The sequence below is a fragment of the Cimex lectularius genome, unplaced genomic scaffold (genome assembly GCF_000648675.2).
Source record: "Cimex lectularius strain Harlan isolate CLEC.00 unplaced genomic scaffold, Clec_2.1 scaffold44, whole genome shotgun sequence".
Classification (NCBI taxonomy): domain Eukaryota; kingdom Metazoa; phylum Arthropoda; class Insecta; order Hemiptera; family Cimicidae; genus Cimex; species Cimex lectularius.
In genome coordinates, this window is record NW_019392639.1 from 2,284,471 (window position 1) to 2,310,133 (window position 25,663).

The window sequence follows — 25,663 nt, forward strand, 5'->3', positions numbered from 1 at the left end:
AAACACCAGAATACCATTTTTTGATATAATCAATTTAAGTAAATATTTATTACACGGTTTTAATTAAAATTGCACCATTTTTGTCGAGTAGTGTCAGAACACTCATATTTTTTGTAGTTTATTTCAAACTATGTATGTAATTTTGTCGTTATATTAATTACAATTCCTATTTTAGTGTAAACCAAATAAAAATATCCAGATGGTTTGGTAAAGAGAACACAATAAGGCAAGATGGCAAGTCTCTTCCTCGGGTTTGTCGAAGAGCCCGCTCCCATGGATCCAATTCTCAGAGTGGGTCCGAGTCAATATTTCCAAATATTCCCCTGCGGCTCGGTCTACCGAAAACATCAGCCGAATTGTTGACTGGACCATATAATTAGAGAAGCCCTTTTCCTTTCCTCGTATTTTCGTTTCATTTTTTTCCTACGCCGAAGGGAGAAGAGTTATTTCCGATCATCTGAAAATGACTCCCCTTAATTTCCATGAGAATCTATTAAGATTTTCCACCCGCTGAGACGACCGAGCTGAAAAGTCTTCATCGCTAAGCTTTTCTGTTTTCTCAAATTGAACGTTAAGCTCATTCCTTGAAATCGGCTAATGAAAGCCGTGCAGCCGGCTTAAAATGATACCTTCATCCTCGGATTTGGCAAATCCTTCGGGACTCGGGGAGACGGCCTCAGGAAAATCCGTACACGGATTAATTCACTCGTCTATTGAAACGAAATTGCCCGATTATAAGTCGTTTCGACGTTGAAATTGAAATTTTTTCGTGCTCTAAATTGACAAGTCGAAGCGGTGCGCCGATCGCGTAGGAGTCGAGCCCGAGTTGTGTAATTGAAGATCACCGGTTTGACCCGAGGAAAGAGGACGGAGACGAGGGACGACCCAGACTTTCTAACTTCACGATACAAAAACCGGCCAGGGAGTGAGGAAGAAATGTTACACGTATCGAATCGTGACGGGTCGCTATGATTATTTTCGACGGGCGCCGTTCTGAAGAAGCTCCCTTTATTTACAGGACAAAGTCAGCCCTTTTAGTACTCTTCTGTTTTTCCAACAAAGGGTTAAGTTTCAGAGATTTTAACGTCAGTTTTTTTTTTTAACAGTGATATGTTTACAAGATGCCACTTCCATTTTGTTGTAGAACGTCAATCTTTTAGAGTCCTTTTTCCTCTACTGATGGTCGCTGAGGAAATTTAAAAAAAATACGAAAGTTATTAATAAACCTATAATGATCAGTTTGATCTCCGGAAATGAAAACATCCTAATTTTGTATAAACAGAAGAATTGGATTTGGTTTGTTGAAGTGACTAGAAAAACTAATGCACAGTCAAATAGGACTGTTGTGCTCCTCTGATGAATGAACGAGCAGAACCAACCATCTTTTGCAAATCATTAGATTTCAAAACGCCTATTGGGTCTGTTAATTAAAAGATCTGAAACTATGTCCGATGTTGAACAGAAAGATACTCGGATCTAACAATAACACCAAAATGAATAAACGACATTTGGATGGAGGCTTTATGGATGAATTGTTGTTTTTATTCAATTTGTTTGCGATTTAGCCCTCTAACTCGAGTCCTACCATCCAAGGACACCTTGAGCTTATCGAAGACTGGTGCAAAAAGTGGAGGACAAGGCTGAATGTACACATTGAGAAAACAGTCTTGCAATCCGTTGTACATCAACAACAAAGAGGTGTCTTCCATTCAAGTCAAATAATTAGGTACCTAGACAACTGGCTGACACGGAATCCCCGTACAAGATTTAAGAGGCTTGGACAATTACGAAGACTTCTAGGACCAAAATCTTCCTTGACCGTCAATACTAAACAACCTTACACAAGACTTTACTGCGACCATTTTGGACATAAGGAGTGGAACTGTGGGGTTCTGCCAAAACATCCAATACTTCCTGTGTATCACAATAATCAGTATCACAATTCTTAATGCACTATTTTGAGCAAAACCTTGTAATAAATTGTTAGTTAAATTTTATGAGCAAATCTATGTAATAAATTGCTAGTTAAATTCATTCTATCAATAAATGATATTTCGGTGTTATGATTAATTTTCTGCCAAAACATTGAAATTAAAAATAAAGATAAATGAATTTTTTGATTTGGCTTAATTTGGTTTATATTAAAATAAGTATTTTGTAATTAATATAGCGACAATAATACATTAGTTTGAATAAAATATGAGTGTCCGGTTTTTTGTCTTCGACTGTACTCGATGCTACTCGACGAAAATTCGGAGTGGGGATCGCGTAGCGTAGAGTAGGGTAGCGTTGCGTGGCGTCGGGCAGATGTCCCGGGGATAATACAATCTTATGGAAAATTGGACTTTGGATTTGCGTAGGGTAAAAATAAAGTAATTAGAAAAATTTAATGCGTTCAAACTGAAAAATGTCTACCTGGCCTTCTCTGGATCGGTCTAGTAGTTCGAGATCAAATATATTTCCCTGGACATCCGTCTATTCCTTGCCGAATTAATATCTATTGTCTAATCCCCCCGCACCGAATCTGAAAAAAGGCAAATTGTTGAGTCCGATCTTCCGTGAAATTCAATTAGAAGAGAGTTTCCTGTTAAGGAAGTTGAACTTTAATTAGCATAGGCAAAACGCGTTCAGGCTGCACGAAGTATTGTTAGTTAAGTTCACAACCGCTTAAGAATTATTTTAAAATATAAGTAAACAGCCTTGGCACAACAGAGTTTAGGTGTTGCTTTTAAATTATGATGGGCTCAAGCAAAATAAGGCTTACTTCCAGGACGTATTTTCGCTGTAGTTGATAAAATTTCTAGCGCATTTCCGACTTTCTCGTCAGAAATATTGCACATAGTATGGAGAAGCGAAAGGATGGAAAATAGTTAGGATTTACTCACGAATGGCGCGAATTAGTGTTGGTAGCTCACGAGCTGATCTAAAGTGTTAGCTCACTTTACTAAGTGGACGATGAACCACTGTGGGGGGGGGGGTAACACCGCCAAAAATGGAATTTTGGATAAAAATAGATTTTGTGTGTGGTTTTGTTACGATCCTTAAAAGGAGCGGTTTTTCCCCCATCTCTATCTCCAATTCTTCACATTGCCTAAATAATTGTTTTAATATTTCTTCTATATTAGAAATTAACTTCGTGAAAGTTAAAAAAAAATTGGAAAAATATCAAAAATCAATCAAAATTAATCACCAGGTGGGGTTTTCCTCCTGTGCAGATTTGGACGAAGAAAAACGTTTATAATTTCTACAATGCTTACCTGATATTCATAAAGTCTCAATGTCCTGGAGAAAAAAGGAAAATGGTAATTGAAAGAAAAAGAACCTGGTGAAAGAAGGAGAAGAACTATAAAAGTGATTTTTAGTATAAAAGAAGTGTAATTCAAAAATTAATTTTTGGGTGTATCAAGTATTTTTATGGGGTGACCGGACAGGAATATCAAACTCTAAACTCTAACTAATTATGGAATAGAATATATATCAAAACCTAATAATGGCTTTATTAGAAAATTCTAACTCGACTCGTAGACCCTGAAGTCGTAGGTTCGATTCCACCATCGCCACTAGAATTTTCACCCTCCTCTTACCTCTAAAATAATCATATATACATCAAATTTGGCTAATAAGAAAAAGCATTAATCAGTTGGTCATCATAGCGAGGAACTCATCGGTTTAACATATTATATTTATTCCCCAGGATTTTTCCCAATTTTCGTCTCTCACTGAAGATGCCGAGAAATAGTATTAGAATAAAGTGATCGTCCACTTGCCGACCAACTTAATGTTTTAGGAATAATATTTTAACTTGAGATTTCTTGTTGATATCTGAAGGGTGATGAACCTGTAGTTGGATCGTTTTCTGATCTGCCTGGTCCGTCCATCCTCGCTGTTTTAACTAAAAATATTCACCAGTAAACCAACAAGGAATCTTACTTTATAATGCTTCTTGTGAATTGTATGATGTAGTATTTAACAGCACAGTCGAGATTTATAGTATTTTAATACAAGTTATTAGGCTGTTAAATTAAAAGTGGCAATTTACAACCACTCAGTCGTTAGAGGGTATCACCCACGGCGAGGGCCCCGGTTCATAAACGACTTCCTCCCTCACAATGATGCCTTTAGGTATTTACGAGAAAAGGCCCAGGACCTGAAAAATAAATGCACCGCCCTCGCATTACGGGGTTTAGCGCGAGGCGAAACGGCCCTAGCGAATAATTCATTTTGTAAAACGGACGCCGAGTTTGAACACGCTACAACGCCTTCGGAAACGAGGATTCACGCGTTTAGCTCTACAAAAAAAAATCTCCCTGTATATATTTCGTCCTTAAAGGCTAAGGCTGAGGACGACCGGTTTTGAATATCCTTAACTGCTGACTTATTCTCCAATGGACACTCGCTTATATTATAAACGAAGTGGATAAGCTCATTAGGTCCATAAACTCGCAAGTTCTTTATTCCTATAAAGTTTATTTAAATAAACGAATGATAACACTTATCCTTTACATTCCAAGAAAAAGAAGCTTTATACTGACTAAAAAAGTCATTTTTTTTTTAAATACATTCGAAATAGGAAATTGAACCGCGAGTGGCCGAAAGTCGCGTTAAAAGTCTGGAAAAAAGTTCTATTATGTTGAAATTTCACGATCCATGCTGATTGCGGAATTAATTTAATTTGAAGTGGTTAAAAAAAGGTCGTTATTTGCGCTATCGGAGCGGTGTGAAAGCACTCTACTTCGCCTCGCTCTTTAGTTAAAACGTTTTCACCACTTGCATAACCACTAATGGATCTTCTCCTATAGATAAAAATCAACCAGATCAATTTGTTTTCTCCATAAATGGTGATTATTTGAAAATAAGTGGCAATTTTTCCAATAAATACTGGCGTTTTATTATCTACAAACTGTTGTTTGTTTTAAATATACAGGGCTTCTATAGTTCACACATTTAATTCGGAAACTATTAACTTTAGCCAAAAATGGTCTTATACAAACCACAAGTTAATTTTGGCTAGGATGGTGGTAACAGATTTAACGTAACTTTCTCGTCTAGCTTGAAAATGTCACTAACTTTTGTTATTTTAAATGAGAGTCCCATATTTTTATTGTACAGTTCGATTCTAGAGCTTATTTTATGACATTTTTACTGAAAGGAAAATTTTGATAAGATCGACCTTTTCAGAGTTATGCCCGAAGGATTCCTAGCCAAAATTAACTTGAGGTTTGTATAAGACAATTTTTTTCTAAAGTTGTTTCCGAAATAAAGGAGCAGGGTGGAGGGCCATGTTGGTACAAAAAAAAACACGCAACTTAACTTGGGGTTTGTATAAGACCATTTTTTGCTAAAGTTAATTGGTTCCGAAATAAAGGAGCAAGGTGGAGGCCCATGTAGTTACAAAAAAAAAAAAAAAAAAAAACGCAACAACTTGGGGTTTGTATATGTCCATTTTTTTCTAAAGTTAATTGTTTCCGAAATAAAGGAGCAGGGTGGAGGGCCATGTTGGTACAAAAAAAAAAAAAAAAAAAACGCAACAACTTGGGGTTTGTATATGTCCATTTTTTTCTAAAGTTAATTGTTTCCGAAATAAAGGAGCAGGGTGGAGGGCCATGTTGGTACAAAAAAAAACACGCAACTTAACTTGGGGTTTGTATAAGACCATTTTTTGCTAAAGTTAATTGTTTTCGAAATAAACGAAAAGGGTCGTCTTGTTACAAAAAGTTTACCCCTTCGCGCGTACATCCCTGAATTTATCCAATAGCTTTTGACTGCCGTGTTTACGATATTCTTGGAAGTAAGTTAGAGATAACAAGCAGGGTTCTTCTGAGCAGGCTGAGGGGAAAATTTAACGCCGACCATGTCTAGTATAGAGATGGCTCCATACCGAGTTTGTAGGGTTAGGAGCTGGTATTATGGAAATAAACCAAGGAATAGAATTTATGACATTCGGCAATATACCACTGTCTTTCGTGGCTCTTGAACAATATGCCAAGGACATTAAAAAGCTAAGTGTCTCTCTAAGAAGAACAGCCAAGGAACCTAAAGACAACACCTCATCGGTAGGAAAGTCCAGAGCTGACTGGGACTTCAAGGCTAGGACGATAAATTGGCAAAGGTAAATTCGATGAAAACGCCTATCGGTCTTGATTCCTTTGTGGTATACCAAAAACGTGGATCCATCAGACCACAAATTAAAAATAAATCTTTCGTTCAAGGGCTATGTAACCCAGAACAGAGGCATGCGAAAAAGTTCGTCAAAGGACCTTCGCAGAAATTAACGGCAGATTACTAAATCTAGGACGTTTTTGAGACGAGCATAATAGTTGCGCTTGCTAAAACTCGGTGCAGAAAAAAGCCTGTGCTGATGGTGCCAGGAATAAGAAGAAGAAGCGCGGAACATGTCCTCCGTTAGTGCGATATCTTATGTAGACCAAGATTCCTACTGCTCAGCGGAAAAACCCTGAGCCTGAAGGTTATACGGCAGTCTATAAAAACGCTTTGAGATCTAATAAAAAGCCTTAAAAATAATGAAAAGCTCGGCCGACTCGTTTTCTACTCTTAATGTTTAACGTATATGGTGTGGCTCATACCTCCAGGAAGACAGTATACAATGGATATTCAAGTTAGCAATGCCTCCAGGTTCCCTTAAGGAATGAGTTAATATAGGTTTGCTTCAAATGAGCATACTAGTCCAATTAGTGTTTCTGTTCTGTGTTCACGTCCTCCCCTTGTACATTGGTGCCTTTATAACTTAAGCTCATGACTCCAACTTCGCGTTTAGAGCTCGAACCAAAAGGGGGCTACTAACGTGGATCCACTGGATGAAAATTAAGTCCTCCGTTCAATAGGAATGCAGCCCAAGTCAAATCATACGAAAATGAACAAAAGGACCTGTACAACCTGAAAATTCCTGGGTTACTAGAACTAAATAAAACTGCTTGGAATATGCCAACTTTTGTAAATTTGAAAAGCGAGTTTTTGAAAGCCCATCGCCCTGTCAAATTTAACCTCTTTTAATGCTGGAAGAAGACAGTCTTTACTCTGGGAAAACATATCCACTCAGCTAATAAACTTTGATCCTGCACGAAGTGAACTTTCGAGAATTGTTTTTTGTTTAAAACAAATCAAGGTTTCGTATGAAACATGAAGTAAGTGTTAAACGGTTGTATTTTGTGTATGTTTGTATTGAGAGTGTATGTAATAAAGTATTTGTTGTTGAATCTTGAGGAAGCTGCTTTACGGTTGGTATATTGTTTTTGTGTATTTGCTGATTTCACTCATGGTATCCTTTATATCACACCTTAAATTTGTGAGCAGCTTTGCTTGAAAACTTGCATGCTTTAAAAAGTTTTCACCTTTTGCCGGTGTTTGCGGTTTGGATTCCTTTCAGTCCTTCCTAGTGCACGTGTTTTCTTTTGTCTTTTAGCTTTTGAACGTTATTTACTTAATAATTTGTCTGTTGCAGAAGTGCGGCAAGAAGCAGTGCAGCAAGCGTTGGCCGCGATGCAGGGGAGGCCGAAGCCCTCACTGCCGATGCCGTCGAAAAGGACTTCCGTCATGGCCAAGAGCCCGGATAGAGACAGACACGATTCCGGTAAGCGGCCACTTTTCACCCTATCTGCTAACTATTTATCGAAAGGGGATTTTCGAAAGGGTTGAAGCTTCTTTCCGGCCTCCAGGGGGATTAAAGCTAAGGCCGATCCGGCCCAATAAACCGCACTCTTCAAATGACGTCAAAGCGATAATTGCTCAAGGCGTCGGAAATCCTCGTTGACCCGTTTTCCCTGTCGGATTTTATGTCACGGGTTCGACAAAAGAGAATTTTCTTTCCTTTCCTTGTGATTTACCTTTCTGAGTCTTTTCCCCGAACGTTCACTTTTATCGAAACCAAGTCTACTTTGATCAATAGTTAATTAAAAAAAAAAATAAATAAATTGTCGTTAATGCTCTCCTTATGGTAAGAAGGTCTTCAATTCGGAACTTTGTGCGTTTCGAGAAAAAAAAACCGTTTGGACCAAACTAAGTTTCAAGCTCTACAGAAATTACAGTATAAATGACCATTTCAATACAAGCCCAGTGACCAAATTTCACATGCCAGAATAAATTTTTATTCTGGTCCAAATGAGTGTTCTCAATAACCTTTTGCTATTGGCTAATCATTTAATTCCGGGCAAAACTTACAAAACTACTTAAAAACCGTCCAAAAACTATTACTGTTCCACAGGATACTAGTATCTAAAAAACGAAAAGGAAAATCATGTTTTTATTCTTAAATTTATATTAAATTAAAGTTCTTTCAATTAATTAATATTTGGGTAAGGTAATGGTTGAAATGAAAAAGTTAGTGTCACGAGCGGGATTCGAACCCATGACATTCGGTTCAATACGCAGCTGCTCTAACCACTTGAGCCGTAGTGACTTCGATCCACTCGGACATCAACTTCCCATCACAACCTACCTTTCGAATTTACCCTCCTTTTTGCCATTTTTTCATTTCAACCAATACCTTACATAAAGATTAATTAATTGAAAGAATTTGGTCAATCGGACCACGAAATATAATGTATTAAATTAAACTTCAACCCTTTCTGGACGTTTTCGTTAACAAAATAATCCAATGATCGGAAATACCTTAAATAATTTCTTGAAAATTGCAAGTATGCCGTTTCGAGGAATGCTCACTCATAACTGATTCACATTTGTATTTTGATTATTTATCTACTGAATAAAACTTCTGGGAATTCCCGTGTATATTTTTCGTTCGCCCTCGACCGTAACAAAATAAATTATTAAAAGTAAAAGTATAATCGGCCAAATGCGATGCCCCTCTCAGGAACGCAAAACGTAACGTAACAGCGCATTAATATTTGCAAACTCGTATTCGTAACATCTCAAACATTTCAAAATTACGCTCTTATTAGATAAATGTTAACCACGGTGTGCACACAACAATTGTTAATAAACTCAATATTTCAATTTCAAAATACAGTATCACATATAAATAATTTAATTGATTGATCCAATAAAATTCGAGTTCACAAAGAAATAAAGAAGGAAAAGTATTTTAATAAGTAAAAAGAGAAATTAAGATTCCCTACTTACATGATTTATCTCATTTTAGCTGGCGTCTCCCAAGGAAACACGCTTGCTCCCTTACTCTTTTTCACCTGATCTAGTACATTCCTGTAATTAAACATTCATATATGCCTATGGTACGGCAATCCTCTTCAAAAACATTGACACATTCACTTATCCGCAACGTCTAGTACCATCTTTTTATGCTAGAACCATGATTTCAGCATAGTAGAATCAAAATAAAACATGAAAAATCCAATAGTATCATTCTTAATAGAAAAACTGCACCTTGTTTGTTGCACGTCAACCGGATTCCTCCAGTGAGTTGTGATAGCTTGGACTAAACCCTGGGCAGTTGATGTGGAATCCACATACACGTCTAAAACGAACGATTTATCCCAATTTAATTGGCGTCTCTCAGGGAAACATTCTTGCTCCCTTACTTTACTCCTTTACCGCTGATCTCCCATTTCATTCCAGTTCCCTAACTTTCACACATAACTATGATATGACATTCTTCTTCACTAAAATTCACCTTGTAACTTATCCACAATTTTCATTATCAACTTTTTATACTGGAAGTATGACTTCAGCATAGAAGAATCGAGGTAAATCATCAAAAATCCCATATCGTTCTTATATGAAAAGCTTTATCCGATTCTTCTAGCGAATAGTATACGATAGCTTGGACTAAACCTGGTCAGTTGATGTGGAATCCACATACATGTCTAAAACGAACGATTTATTCCATTTTAATTGACGTCTCGCAGGGAAACACTCTTGCTCCCTTACTTTATTCCCTTACCGCCGATCTCCTATTGCATTCCAGTGCCATAACTTTCACATATAACTATGATATTACATTCCGCTTCTCTAAAATTCACCTCGTAACTTTTCCACAATTTTCATTACCATCTTTTTATCCTGGAACTATGACTTCATCATAGGAGAATCAAGGTAAATCATCAAAAATCCCGTATCATTCTTTTATGAAACTCTACCCGATTCCTCCAGTGAATAGTATACGATACGTTGGACTAAACCTGGACAAAAGGAATCTACATACTCGACTAAAACGAACTTCAAATATAAAGACTGCTTGACAAAAGAACTAAATTGACCATTGCCCCGATGGACTTGGACTGTGCGGTACAACCAAGAGTTTCCAACATCAACACAATGTACGCGCTACTGCGCTTGATGCTTGTCATCCAATCCGATCTAAATATCCACTGGGTCCCAAAACCCCCTACAAAAGATTTCACTCCAAACTGTTTTTCATTGCAATCCGTTAGTCACAATTTATCCAGCTCAAGCCTTCCTTGCAGGAGACTCCTATGGTCTGCTGTAGTTTTCAGGCCAGACACATACAATATTGCGTGTACATATTTTGGAGATGGGCAATTGATGTGAAGTCCACATACACGTCTAAAACCAACGATTTATCTCATTTTAATTGACGTCTCTCAGGGAAACACTTTTGCTCCCTTACTTTACTCCTTTACCAGTTCCCTAACTTTCACATATACCTATGATATGACACCATCCTGATGCATGTCTTCATTTTTGTTTGTTAGAAGGAAAGATGAGCAATTCTTTTTTGGCATCGTGTCTAGCATATTAGCCAAACCTCAGTACTTAATTTTTGGTCAAAAATTCTGGGGGCGATGGTGGGAATCGAACTCACGACCGGGTCCTAAATAAATAAATTAAATCTAAAAAATATACTTATATATAAATAACAGTTAGATTTTTTTTAAATGAACGACATGGCAACGAGGAAATTGCTCACATCTTTGAAAGAAAATCCATTTTCGACGATATTTTCTTTGGTTCAGGTGTTAAATATTGTCTTTATTTTAACGTCAACATTTAAGAAATGTCACTGTATCAATTTAAAATTGATTTTTAAAATTTCAACTTGTAACTTGACGCTCGACCTTAAAAGTGTTGTCTTTAATATGAACGTTGCCGCTGGTACCATTTTGTAAACAAATTCGTTCTATTACGGCAGCATCGTCGAAAATTCATAGATCCGTCCTTCTTTTAAAAGAGGAACATTATTTCTCACTTTTTCCATGGGGTAGCGAGATGTAATTTTCATAGTCTGGGCGTTGTCTGCTTCCAGGGCCTATTGGAAAATATGGACCGAACCGTTTTCTCGCCCCGAGATAAATTGTTCGTGAAACCGTGTAAGACACCTTCTGTGCTTCCTTGGGATCTTTAAAATTACTTTTTATTACAACACCGTACAACGCTTTGAAACGACGGTTTCACTTTTTAGTGGCGGCGTTCGGATGAGCCGACGGGTGGAACGAATGAGAAAGAGGTGTGAGCTCTTTTTTTTCATCTGACATTTACTTCTTCACGAAACAGAGAATATACTTAAATAATTTTGTTATCACCTTGTTTGTGATCGAGTTGGAATTTTACAATTATAAACACTAGTCGAGATAAGATTTTTTTAAGTGCCCTCGCTAAAACTGGCTAACACATGCTACAGCTGTAAGGAATGATCCCGCTACCAGTTACTCGGATCTGAGAAAAAACCCTCACAACATGGATAAATTCAATGACGACCCCATTGAGTTTATGGGGAAGAAAAACCTACCACTTATCTTTGAATGGGAAGCAACCAGACAATTGAGACCTAGAGTATGAAGAAGAGTCGGTAAAAAGAAAGCAATGATGATCAACTGCCTACCACTTCTTAAAAGAAGGCATTTGGACTTATTTCTATACAAGCCCAAAACATGAGCAATCAAAATCATTAGGGAAGTATACTTCGGTCTTTCAAGCAGAAATACATGCCATCCATGCTTGTGCCCTGGAAAATCTTAAAAGAGATTAACTGGCAAAAAAATCCATATAGGATCTGATAGCCAAGCAGGCATTAAAGCATTAGCATGTAAAAGAATCACATCAAAATTACTCAGTGTATGCATCCAAAATCTCCAAAATCTTGGGAAACACAACAACCTGATGATGTCTTGGGTACCAGGGCATAGAGGAATTTTGGGTAACGACAAAGCAGACAATCTGACCAGAGGAGGATCTGCAAAATCATAGGCCCGAACCTGTAATTGGGATAGCAAAAACAAATATAGAATCCTCCATCCGAATGAATCCAAACAAAACAAAAGGAGAAGTGGATAAATTAGCGGAGCTAGACACTGTAAACTTATGATGAAACACCTCACCAAGACTAGCAAACTCACTGCTGCACTTGGAGAGGGCTAGGCTCAGAGAAGTGATAGGACTACTAACTGGTCACTGACATCTGAAAAAACATGTACAACAATGATCTCATCTGCTGATTATGCAATGAGGAGGAGGAAACAGACACCCATGTCAACTTCGAATGCTAAGCAACAGCTCAAGGGAGATTTAACCTAACATATGGAAAAAACTTAGGGAATCAAATTGCAGCAGCGACAGTCAGTGAGCTGATACTTCTAAGGAGAAGGATTGAGTCTATTGCACTGGACTAAGGAACTAGGAAGGTACAATAAGCCAGAAGGCTGCAGAGCTTGGAAGGTTGAAGGTATCTTACTCTTAGTTGCCCTGCTAGAATCTGAGTTGAAATCGTGTATTCTTGCCAATCTTGTAGCTTAGAATTTTCATCTTAAATGAATCCTTTGAAAGTTGAACCATATTAATTTAGTCAATTTGTTTATTGATGTCAGCTTAAGATCTTTATGATGACTGTAGCTATAAGTAGATTTTTGATCTGGAAGACCAGAACACTGCAGGAACGGTTTCTTATTCTAAATATTTTTATTTCCTTCAGCACTTCAACAGTCATCTATTGTGCCAATCTTTTCCAATGGATTTCCCCGAAGATTTTCTTTCTTGAATGAAGTAAAGAATTCTTCTCGTGGTAATCAGTAGGTTTGTACTGCTCAAGACCGTTTTTACCAGGAATCTTAACCTTTTCCTAGCTATTACAGTGCAGGTTGCATGTTCAGTTATCTCTTTCTCGTCATATGTCCTTGCTCATCTGATGATGGTCTCATTTATTTTAAGGTGAAACAGTGTCCTATAAATAAGCAATATTTTGTTTCCTTTCCGTTGAGGATTTCCTCTCTTCCCCATTGGGTTATTTGTACAAGAACTCTTTGCTACCTGGTATACGTTTCCAGTATTTTTTGTGTTCTTTAGTAACTCTCAAGTCCTCTTTAAATATGGCTGTATGGGCCAAAATGGATTTAATCCTTGGATTTGTTCCAGGGCTTCTTTCATAGCAATTATAACTTCCTCCTCGTTGCCTATAGTTCCATCATGTCCTGGTACCCCAGGCTATTTGAAGATCCCAGTTTTGTAAGGTTTTATGCAGTATCTGGCAGTTAAACTTAGAATTACGAGACCTTCTAGGAGGCTTCTGGCCTCTCGCTGAAGAATTAGAGGTACCTTCGTACCTGAACGACTGCGAGGTTGAGCTCTGATCGGGCGCCATCGACTTCTTTGGTCATTTCGGCGCCCCTTACTTAAACTAGTCATTCTCACACTCACTCATACATCTGGTTGTTAATTTTTATTTATTGAATTTTCTATGGCCAGCAGTTCAGCTAGAAAGATGGTTATGGTACTCAAATGCTGTACTGCTCATGTGCTTCTTTATATCTTTGCCCGTACAATTTTCCTCTGTGGGTGTATACCATGAGCATTCTTTAATTTTTGGTTATGGATGCTATATAATAATCTGCCAGCGGATTTCCTGATCTGAAAATACTGATCTTTTGTGACTCTTCTTGTCGTAACTTGGTATGTTGGGCGTAGATGATGGTGTCACCGGCGAAATGTTAAATTCAATGTAATCGTTATAACTTAAAATGGGCTCTTGAGAAATTGAAGTTCCCATTTGCTTGAGTTTAGGCTGGTTGTTGTTTATGCAAAGAGAAAGGAATCGTATATGGAATCCAGAGTGACATATCTTCTTTCGTCTGAACCGTAATTCCAGATGACACACCTCGTCAAACGCTTGGCAAAGGAAAAATGTATTGTGTACTAGTTTACCACATCAGGCTGAGAAAAACTAGCTGCGTGCCCCTCTGTAACCCGAATTGGTAATCTGGCAAGNGAGGATTTATTTAAGGATGGATGAAATGTCTTGTTTATTCATTATATTCAGTGTTCTATTGACCAAATTACTTCTTTCAATTATTTAATCTTTTTTGTAAGGTTTTGGTTGAAATGAAAAAGCTAGTGCCAAGAGTGGGGTCTGAATCCATGGCCTTCGACTAAATACGCCGCTGCTCTTGAGATGCGGTCTGATGTGGAGGATTCGTGCCAATGTTTCGATCTTTCAATTAATTAAGGTTTTTAGTTGAGATAAAAAAGTCACTGGCACGAGCGGGATTCGAACCCACGATCTTCGGCTTGATACGCCGCTGCTCTACCACTTGAGCTGTCGTGACGTCGATCCTCTCCGATACCAAAAAATGGCAAAAAGAGAGAAAATTCGAAAGGTTGTAGGTTGAGATGGGGAGTTAGTGCCCGAGTGGATCGAACTATCGAAGTCAGGATAGCTCAAGTGGTTATCGCAGCGGCGTATTTAGCCGAATGTCGTGGATTCGAATCCCCTCGTGACACTATTTTTTCATTTCAATCAAAACCTTATAAAAAAAAGATTGTCTTATTTATATTTACTCCAGCTTGTTACCCCCTTGTTTAGAAAACAAAAGACAGTCATGAGAGAAATCATCACTACATGAAAGGTTGGCAACCACATTACGCTACAGGGATGAACTACAAAGAACTAAGTTCTCTACTACGATTTCTGATCATTGTTAGGGGTTATCAATACCGCATCTCTCGTTGCATTTGTATCCTTTGTTTTGAAAACGTCGACCAACTGGTCGAAGATCGAATTTCTTTTATTGGTAAACCACTTTCCATACATATGGTAAACTTTCATACAATTCAATCACCTCAACAATAAAATCTCGATTGGATGTCATTACCAATAAAGAATAAACGTTTTTGACTTTTTGAGAATGTACGACGGAGATGTTTGCTCAGTGACAAAAGGACGGAGACTGCACAAAATAAACGCGAGTTTTCCCATTCACGACCAAGCCAGCGCTCCAATATTCCACCGTTCACGCCAGGTTATCCCATTCACGAACGCGCCATGCCGTCGTCGCGCCGTAGATATTTGGAGTGGCGCGATGGAGTTTGGACCGGTCGAATATTCGGCACAGCCGGGCACGCCAGTTCAGTTTTGCCATTGACGTGTTTTTTGGCGTTGCTCCGTTTGGACTGCTTGGAGCGATCGTAAATGGCCACCTTAAGAAGTCCATGAACCCAGTGTCTTGCTATTGTTTTCAAAATGATTTTTAAAAAGGCTTCCAGAAGGAATACACTTTATTGTCACTTTCTCCCTCGCTCGCGCGTTATTCCTATTTGTTTGAAATGTATAAACTGCCTTGTACAGGTTCTCAATCTGACAGCTGATCTGGCAGATGACCGCCTCTCTCGGCCATTGTCGCACGGAGTGCAGTGTACAGATTTCAGATTAAAGCCGAGCCAAAATGAAAAGTCTTTCATGGGATTGCACGAAGTCCTGTCAACTTCCGATTCCCATTTCTTCTTTCATGCTTAATAACTTACTTAGAGGGGGCGTCGGTGGCCGCAACGGTTTAGTCGTTAACACAGCCCTCATCACTGTAAGGTAAAGGTCCCGGGTTCGAATCCAACGGCCTTGCATTCGAACCCGAAATACAAATATTTTTTTTGTTCAAAAACACCGGCAGCCCGAGGGTTGATATAACCTCTGCTGTTGCGTACCCTGAATCGGTCTATCAGACGTATTTTGTCATTACGCCATCTTCAGTATGTCTGTCGTACTGTAACTCATAACTGAAACAGAAAACACCTACACAACGCGGAACTACCATACTTGTCTTGTTTTGCTCATAAATAATAATTGTCATTGTATAAAATAGTTATAAAAGGTGATCAAAACAATCAACTAAAGACAACCATTAAGACGAAATAAATTTTAACGGAAATCCACCCGCGGGGCCTTGATCAGGATGTAAATACGCTCAAGAAATACACCGGACGGATTATAAATAAAGTGGGGAAAAAAACTGGATTATCACTCGAGGACGACGGGGTTTTAGTTTATGCTTGATCATTTTTGCAGCCGACTTCCTGGAACTGGTGTTGTCAATGATGCCGTCTGTGACACAACAACGGTTTGCCATTCATGTCGTAAAATCGATTCATCCCTTCGATCTATAGATCGGCCACAAACAATTTAATTTAGACCCAGTTAAGAAAACATTTTCCAGATTCGGTAGATTTCCAGGTTCAAAGATCTTTCCCAAAGGTTTCACGGTTTCCAACTTGAAAGTTAATTTTCCATTGTTTGAACGTTAAAATTGAGGGTGCAAGTCGGAGATTTGATTATGTTTGACAAACCTCTTTTGCGTTTATTCCTTTCAAAACTTTTTCCTTAATTACGGTGATGTGAAAGTGCGGTAGTGATTTTTAGGTCGTACCAACCCCTGGAGTGATTTACACAGGGTCAACTGGTCATCTAATAAAAAAAAAATATATTTTAAAAAATCTGTGACAGTACATCTAATGTGGAGGATAATGACGTAAACCTCATGGTTTTATCTCAATCCGTTCAAAAGTTACGATTTTTTAAAGTTATTTGAAAAAAACACTTTTCTTTACATAAAACAGGACTTTTCTCCACCTCAACGTAACTTTTCCGAACTTTTGACCTTATTTTTAGATTTAGCAGCTAATTTCCTTTTAGATTAGTCCATTTTTGTTATAAAAATGGCCAGTCTATTTACAAAACAACTGCAGAAACTTCATGAAATTGGCGAAATGTTAATATCGGTCCAACTTCTTTAAACCGTACCTCACATTACATTTTTTTAAATATCAAACCAGGTAAAAACTTCAACATTTTATAAACTTTCCAACGGTTTATTCGAAAACTGGATTATTTTGATTTTTTGACGGACAATTTCAGTTGGAAGTTGGGAAAAGACGGTCCGGTGTAAAAGTAGCACTTTATCTAAGCTAACCTAGTTAAGTTTTGTTAAATGGGACCCAAAGCTCCAGAATAAAATTTAATTTCTTCTTAAGTATTATTCGGCTTTGTTGGCTTCTAAATTTTTCTGTTCTGAAACAATTTTGAATTTCAAATTGGCAGGTTTTGTGTTTTTAATGCGAGTTATGTAGGACTGAAAAAGAAGTTCTAGACCTAGAATGATTTCTTCCGGTCAAGTTTATCCGGGTTTTCCAATATGGAGACTTGACGCCATAACGATTCAGCACTTTTTGACGACTTCGACTACCGGCAGGAAGCTGAGGGACTTCGTACTTCCTTCTGCGCCGCCGTGTATGACCGTTTCAATGATAAAAAATCAATTTTAAATTTTATATTAAAAGACAAAGCGGATTGGTGATTAAAAAGCCAACACAACTAAAAACTATGAACAAGGAAGTTATTTATGCAATGGAAAAAAAATAAATATTTGTTTTCCTTTCACTCACAGAGGTCAGGTACATTTGCATGATATCCCGTGGCACATTTTCGCTCAAAACTCGTATACAGTAAAATTTTTATTAAAAATGTCCAAGACGAAACGTTTTGTAGTTTTTGCACAATGTCTCCCCCACGACCGGTTGCGAATTCGAGCAGTTTCAGATTGCGCTTTTAGAAATGCGAAAGTTGCCTTAGCCAGTCCTGGAGTCGGTTTCGGCATTGGCCGGTGGATCAGGGAGCCGTTCCAGTTTCTTCGGATGGTCCGGAGGTTTTTTCCTGAAGGGTGACGTCACCTTTTTTCTCATCTGGATCGGGCCATCTGAGTCATCTGGGTGCAGGTCCAAGACACCATCGCACATTTTTCTCGATCCTTTCAGATCGCAACAAGACGGAAAATCTGGAGGCATCAATCTTTTTACAAAGGAAATTCCTACGATCAGAGTATTCTTTTTAAAAAGTTACGTCCTTTATCGACGTAAAAATTAATAACGCTTTGGCGGAGAGGAAGGTTGGCCGAAAGTTCCGTAAAACTATTGCAATAAACTTGAACTCGTCCAATTATTTTTACCGTACTTGGTTCAGGTCTAAATCATTTTCAGATAAAGAGCCATTACAGACAAATAAGTGCGTATGGTTTTTTTTTCTCGTGGTCACAACTCTGACACTATGCCAATACTGCGCCCGTAACCCTGACAGTCAATATGAGAGATTAAAGATCAAGAAGGTCTCTAAATGGGAAAGTGCTGAATGAGCTTTGGCTCTATGGTAGAATAGTTCGAAACCATGGAACTTTTTGAAGCAGAATTGTATCAGTACATTGATAAACGGTTCAGGTTTCTATGAAGGAGTTTAATAATAACATAGCAAAAGCTTTGACAGTTTCTATGAGTACTTTTAGTTAGGATTTCGGCGAAGATTTGATTGCTTAGAATCGTACAGTTCCACCCCATATGCCCAAAATGGATAAAAGAGTTTTCGTAGTTATAAGTTTTTCTCTTGTCTTTTGTGGGGATTCCTTGCCAGTCAGCTGTTGAGGGATAATCCTAACTATACGACATCTTCTAAACTTCCAACTTTTCTTTTTCCTTTCGTTCAATCTAATGTGGGACAACTGGCAGATTCGATTGTCAAATCTGGTCGAGACAGTATTTTGTTTTTGATTTGTGTAGTTCCTTATTTTCCACTTCTAATTACTCAAAGTACAGTCCTACCTTCGATTCATCACCTACGTACGTCACATACTGCAAGGATCTGTTCTCGTTCTATTCGGATCAGTAACAACTACTTCTTGCTACTTTTTGTAGAGCTAAATTAAACAGAATTGGTGTCAAAATGTCGCCTTGCCCGAGGCCTGTAATAATATCGTCTCTTCCAAATATTCGCCCTGAACCTTAACATTAGCGGCTGAATGTCGAAGGCGTATCTTTACCAAGTTGATGATATGTATGATGAATGCATTTTTCCTCATTTCGTCGTCCACTTTTTGCACTAGTTTGATAAGCTCAAGGTGTTCTTGGATGTTGATATTATTCACGTTTATAGACAGAACGCGGTATCATCCACGTATTAATGATTGTGTTGGAATGTGTACATATGGTAAATAAGACAGGATCAAAAACGTTCCCTTGTGGGACGCCGCATTATACTATATCTCTTTGCCATTCTGGAGTAGGGGCCAGTTAAATAGGATTCTAGGATAAAGGAAAAAAGAATGGGGCTTGTACCACACCCTGACAAAAGCCTGGGCCACTTCCAGGAACGCACCCATTGTTCTCTAAAAGGTGTCATCTAATCTGATATATTATTGATGGGAAAACTGTACTTCTTTTAATTTTTTTAAATTTATAAATCTATAGCTGTATGTGTGCCTCATTTTTTTATACATATTGTTTACTGTCTTTTGTTGGTTTCGTCGCGGTTGAAAGGTGATTTTCACTTTCTATTTGTTCCCACAAAGTTCGCTTTTTATTAAATTATTGAAACATCCTTTTTTTTAACTAGAAATATAATTTTCTTGAAAACAAATCGCTTTCTTCTTGTGAAATTTCATTTTGGGGTCTGTGATGAAGTTATAGCTACTAGTTTCTGATCATTTGGTTAACAGAAAAAGCCGGTGAGGTTGTTGGGGTTTGCGAGATGATTCATTTTCACCAGCGAGAGTAAGCAAACCAAACTGATCAGAAATGACCATTGTGTTCTCCGATTTCAGCAAAAGAAACCAGAACTATTGGGGACAACTTATAAACTGTCGAAACTGTCGAAAAGAAATGTAAAGTTTTGTACATCATTGTTGAAAAAGTCGAGGTAGAGCGTAATAATAATAATAATAATAATAATGTGGGAAGTTTAGGAGCCAATAAACAGGTGAGGTCATCGCCGGTCCTCAGCGGGTTTTCTTCTTTTTCTGGTCTTTCACCCCTATTTTTCAACATGTAGCCATTTAAACTCGCGATCTGTTACTGGCTCTATGCTTTTTTAATAAAACTAAGTCGATATGATAAAATGCTATCCTCTCATTTATACTTGAGTTTGTCAACTACCGAACATACAGTACATAATATACATCACACAAACATAGAAGTTTGGTTCGCTCACCCCGAAGAATTCGATATACCTCGAGGTGGAGTCAAACCAACTCTTCTCGCTAATAAATTACTTTTACTGTCCAGACGTCACACACACCCCAAAATACTTGATATTCCTCGGGCGGGGATAAACAACTATTTCCTNACTCCTTTCTCGCTAATAAATTATTTTACTCTCCAGACGTCACACACACCCCAGAATACTTGATATTCCTCTAGGCGGGTGTAAACACCCCCTTCCTTTCACGATAATACATTACGTTCATTCCATTAAATTATCATAAATACAACACTAACACTATTTTTTTCTTTCTTTTTTTGACGAGTGTTCGCAACAGCAGAGATTATATCAACCCTCGGGGTGCCGGTGTTTTTGAAAAAAAAGCCCATTTGTAAGTATGTCGGGTTCGAATGCAAGGCCGCTGGATTCGAACCCGGGACCTTCCAGTGATGAGCGCCGTATCAACGTCTAAACTGTTGCGGCCACTAACGCCCCACTAACATTTACTATTGTACAATACACTAACATACTATTGTACAATTAAAAACCCCTAGAGCCCTTAGGCATTCGAACAACGCCATTAATAAATGCATATAAGATCTTCAAGTAATATTACCATTATTTCATTCATATTGATTGTATTCATAAAACAATTTAATTTAGTATACGAATAAATCTGATAGAAATTTGATTTGATTGTAAAAGTACGAAGTGCAAGAGGGTCGAAGTTAAAAGCACAACGTCTGGGAATTTTTATGTGCACAAGGCTTACTTTTATCCTTCGAGGGCGTGGGCAGTACATTATTCTGAAAACAATGTAGGACGTGAGCAGTATAACAGTCGATAATAAACCAAAGCCGGATTTTGATTATTGACAATGTTACACAATTTCGTCATGATTTTGTTTGCCCGTGTCACCGGCCGCAAACGTTCACAGCCGCCGAGTTTCACCGACCACTCATTGTCGATTCATAGGAATCTGTGTCATTACTTCTGCCCACTGGAATCACCTCCATGACCACCACTCTCTGGAAAAGGTGCCACGCCAACTCGTTCTTTTTCGCGAGTCTCTGTCCGACCGTCCCGACGCCAGCCTCGCAGGCAGACAATAACAGTACTTCTCGATCAATGACATCACATGCAATCCCTGGAGTATTTCTACAGTTTGTACGGAATCGAACCGTGTAAGGGGCACCTCGGTTGCATAATTTGCACATTGCGCAACAGCCTATCCTGCCGTTTTTTTTTATTCCGTTTTGGAGTCATTTGGAATAATTGACTTGTTATTTTTTTAGCATCGAGCTCCGACGAGGACAGCGTCGGCGGAGATGCACAAAGCACCCCCGAAAGAGAGAGGGTGAGAGCTCCTGCACCCCTCCCGCCGCACAGCGACACCAGCAGCACAGGATCCGCTAGAGAAACTCCTCCACAAATTCATAGGCATACGAGGTAAACTTTTTTTTATTAGTATTTTATTTTTTCTTATTTATCGGCCTTTTTTGAAAGTGGATAAAGAGATTTTCAAATCTACAATGTTTCCTGTCCATATTGGAAGTACATAGTTTATTTCTGGAAAATGGCTGCTGAAACATGTAGGTTCGAATTTTTTTCTAAATCTTTCAAAAATGGCCTTAAAAAAGAAAAAATGAACCATCAATAATATATATATATATATACACAGGGTGAATTGCTACTCGTGCTACAAACTTCTCCAGTAGATTCTTCACCCTAAAATGAACAAAAAAGTTCATATTGTCCATGGTCCGANTTTTGTTCAATTTGGATTGTAAAGAAATATTGCTCAATGTATCCCACCTAGTTGGACGGTGCAATTCCTTAGCTCCATATAGATAATTAAACATAATGTTGGCAAAAATTTTAGTGATGCAACGCTTAAAAAGCAGTAAAAAAATGATTAAAAGGAAATTGCGCAGCGTTGCTGGGCCAGATCGCAGAGGAGCTCTTGTGAATCAAGACCACTGCCAATAGGTGGCCCTTGGAGGATCTGTCTCCTAGAAGCTCATCCTCACCCGATTAAGGATAGGCCATGCGAGGCTGACACTCGGGCACTTAGTTTTCCATGTTGTCGAAGGTTGTGATTACTTGGCTCCATACATAGAGCCACCTGATATCAGAATTGTGCTTGAGTACGTCAGCAAGTCACCTGAACCGACTCTGGGACAAAACAGGGTTGTTTTACTGTATATAATAAGGATAGTCCCTAGTGTGTGTTGAGAGTTTATGTATTTATTAGCGTAAATGTGTAGAGGGTCAAAAGTGAATTATTTAGTACCCCTACAACCCTCAACTGCCTTAATTGAGCGAATGGTGTATGAAAGAATTTATTTGAGAATGTTGAATGGGTTTGGATGAAATGACCTAGTTGACAGCTCCTAGAGACCCACCTTGATAGCTGACAGATAATACCGATGCCTGACCCCGTACTGCCAACACCTTCTTCTTTCAGTAATTTATTGTAAATTACAAAAGCCGGAATTGCCGGTGGACTATGAGAAGTGATTAGCTCAAATCTGTACATGTGATTGTATTTATTTGCGTGAATATTAGTTTGTGGTTCCATTCTAAATGAGCTTTTGATAACCAAGATCTTTCCCTGGACTTAGTTCTTACAGTTTTTAATTAAAATAAAACCAATTTATTGATATATATATAGGCTTTAATCTGCATGTCAGACCTCAGTCTTATCCATCCAGTCGTCATCACTGTCACTGCTGTCATTTCAACACCCAACGTAATCAGTTCCCTAATTACTCTCAAATACTTTCTTTCTTAATTGCACTCAGTTAGGGTGGTCGAGTACTCGATATTCTTACATTGTATACCTATAAATCTAACCTAATTGAGTGTCAATGGGGGTACTCAGGATCCACCATCAAACCTCTCACAATACACATTCGTGTTAATAAATACATTCACTCTCAGTGCACGCTCAGTATCTAAATATGTATAATAATAAAACAGCCCTGTTTCCTTCAAAAATCGATGCAGGGGACCAAGATACTAGCTCAAGCATTCACATTTAATCTCTCAATAAATTTAACCCAAGAAAAATTATTATAGAATATGCATATTACACCACTGTTTCTTTCTAAATTTTGGACATTTGACTCATAGACTCATTGCCATAATCAATAGCACGCTTCATTCATTCCTACTTGCTTTCTATAAGGAGCCAAGTAATGACACCCATTAATTACGTGGGAGACATTGAGCAATCTTTCTCAAAATGTGTGGTGATTAGTGACCGTTAATCGATAATTATTCAGAAATCGTGAGATGCAGTCTGGTGTGATGTAGGTTTCAGAAAAACATTTTCTTTATCGTGCCGACGTTTCGATCTTTATTGAGCCCTGAAGATGATCTCAATAAAGATCGAAACGTCGGCACGATAAAGAAAATGTTTTTCTGAAACCTACATCACACCGGACCGCATCTCACGATTTCTGAATAATTAATTTCTCAAAATGTCGGTCACATAATCCAACTTTTTGGCCCAATTTCTTTTTATTTATTATTATTATTATAAAACATGTTTATAATGCTGTAAAAAAAAAAAAAAAAAACATTTTAATTTTTTTAATCTTTTCCAGACTACCAAACGGTGGCTCCGGTCAGACTGTTTGGGAAGATCGAAATGACCACAGAGAAGAGAGGAGCAGGGAGAAGCACAGAGAGAGAGACAGGCACAAACAAGAAATAACAGACTTGGCTGATGTCATGCACAATCTCAGGCCTTGTAATATTTATTTTCAATTATTCTTATATTTTGCCTAGCGTAAAAAAGTTGTACCGAGGTATCCATCTCGCTCAGTATGAGGCTCAGATGACCCTGTTTATTGGAAAAATGACAATCCCTCATTTGTCTACACCTAGTCCCAGGGTATCATTTATCGTCCAGTGTCCATTGCAAAAACAAAATTCCTTTTTCTCCTTTTTTTTTAATTTTATATTTTTTATTATTCTGAAAATATTTTGTTACTGTTGGTATAAGTTTGTCTGTTCATTGTTATAAATAAAAAAAAAATAGTTATAGGTAAGAAATTTTTGTGTTTAATTTATTATATCGTTTCAGATTCCCAACCTCCAGATGTCACTCACAATACTGGTCAAGCTCGAAGAATAACGCCAGCTGATCGAGTTAATAGATACAATAGATCGAGGCAATCCTCAGATGACGGAATGGGTGAGTTTAATATTATTTCCTTCAAATTATAACAGTGTAAGTTCAACCGTTCTCTTTCAAAATTACCATAATTCAATTTCTTTATCAGGCACTGTAACTGGTACAGGGAGGTGGAAAGTTTCGGCTAAAATCCAACAGCTTCTAAATACCCTAAAACGTCCTAAAAGAAGACCTCTTCCTGAGTTCTATGAAGATGATGACATAGAACTGGAAATCGCTGCAAATCCTAAGGATCCGAACGCACCGAAACCAGAGGGAGCGACCATGACACCTGCAATCGGAGATCAGCTTGTGGTAAGTTTATTATTTTTTTGATCATGCTGATGTAAGCCGGTCTTCGTCTTAGAATAAGTTGTAGTGTAGTTATTAAAGTAAGAACAATAAAAATTTAGTTTAAACGGCTACACAAAAATGGCTATAAATTGGAAGGGGCGATCACCCAGAACAACGTGACATCCATCAACCAACCAGGGAAACCTAGCCCTGCAATTATGAACAGTTCAAACAGGTCAAATAAATAAGAACGTTGAAGGATCTCGCACACCCAGACGGTGTTTTTCACAAACCTCAAAATATTAAGTTGCAACAGTTGGACAACGGATCAAATAAACAACTAACATAGAGTTATTGAGTACTGAAGGGTTGTCACAATGCCAAAAATATTTAGCGGCGTGGGATATCATAAAATGGGGTCACATGAACCATGTGCTTGACAACCATCTTCTGCAGTCCACCCCAGTATTGGAACTACCCTGAATTTTGATTTTCCTTTCTATCCCTTCTCCGGTAAAGAAACTGGTATATTAAAAGCAATGATTTGGAAATCAAAAGTCAGTCAAAACCAAGGTCTCATGCCAGGAAGTGAACAGTCGATCTGGACAAAAAAGCAGCCAAACTCGGTCCGACTCAACAAGGGGGCTTAGCAGGGCAGGGCTAGCCGTTGGGACCCATTGGATCAAGTCAATGGTTGAGATAGCAGAAAGGCGCTGGGGTCGTGACGAGTTTGGCATAAGTCCCTTTGTTAATAGATTCTCCCAGATTTAGGTAGGCCGTCCACTAGAGCCGTTTTCGTCCGAACTTGCTCGGCCAAATAGGGCCGGATGATCCAAAAGCGAAGAAACGAATGAGCACGCGTCCATTAGAACCAATTCGTTCGGTCGTGTAGGGCCGAAGCACTTTCTGATCCAAATAAAGTTGGATTTTCCAGTCTTATTCGGCCGAATGGTTACTTCGACTTCAACTGTCAACCACGTGACATCAAACACTCACCACTGTTTAACGCCATTCTT

At 38.3% G+C, this 25,663-nt stretch overlaps 1 protein-coding gene across 1 annotated transcript in view; it reads left to right on the forward strand.

Annotated features, from left to right (window-relative positions):
• Positions 1–231: 231 nt before the first annotated feature.
• The window catches only part of LOC106674101 (disco-interacting protein 2), a gene marked incomplete at its 3' end in the record, with an annotated part of 40,622 nt that continues 15,190 nt past the window's right edge, over positions 232–25,663 (forward strand). Inside the window, exons 1-7 of the mRNA XM_024228003.1 lie at positions 232–291; positions 1,566–1,758; positions 7,460–7,588; positions 21,466–21,619; positions 23,782–23,927; positions 24,264–24,374; positions 24,463–24,668. Coding sequence (XP_024083771.1) covers positions 232–291; positions 1,566–1,758; positions 7,460–7,588; positions 21,466–21,619; positions 23,782–23,927; positions 24,264–24,374; positions 24,463–24,668 — 999 coding nt within the window. The remainder of the gene's footprint in view (positions 292–1,565; positions 1,759–7,459; positions 7,589–21,465; positions 21,620–23,781; positions 23,928–24,263; positions 24,375–24,462; positions 24,669–25,663) is intronic.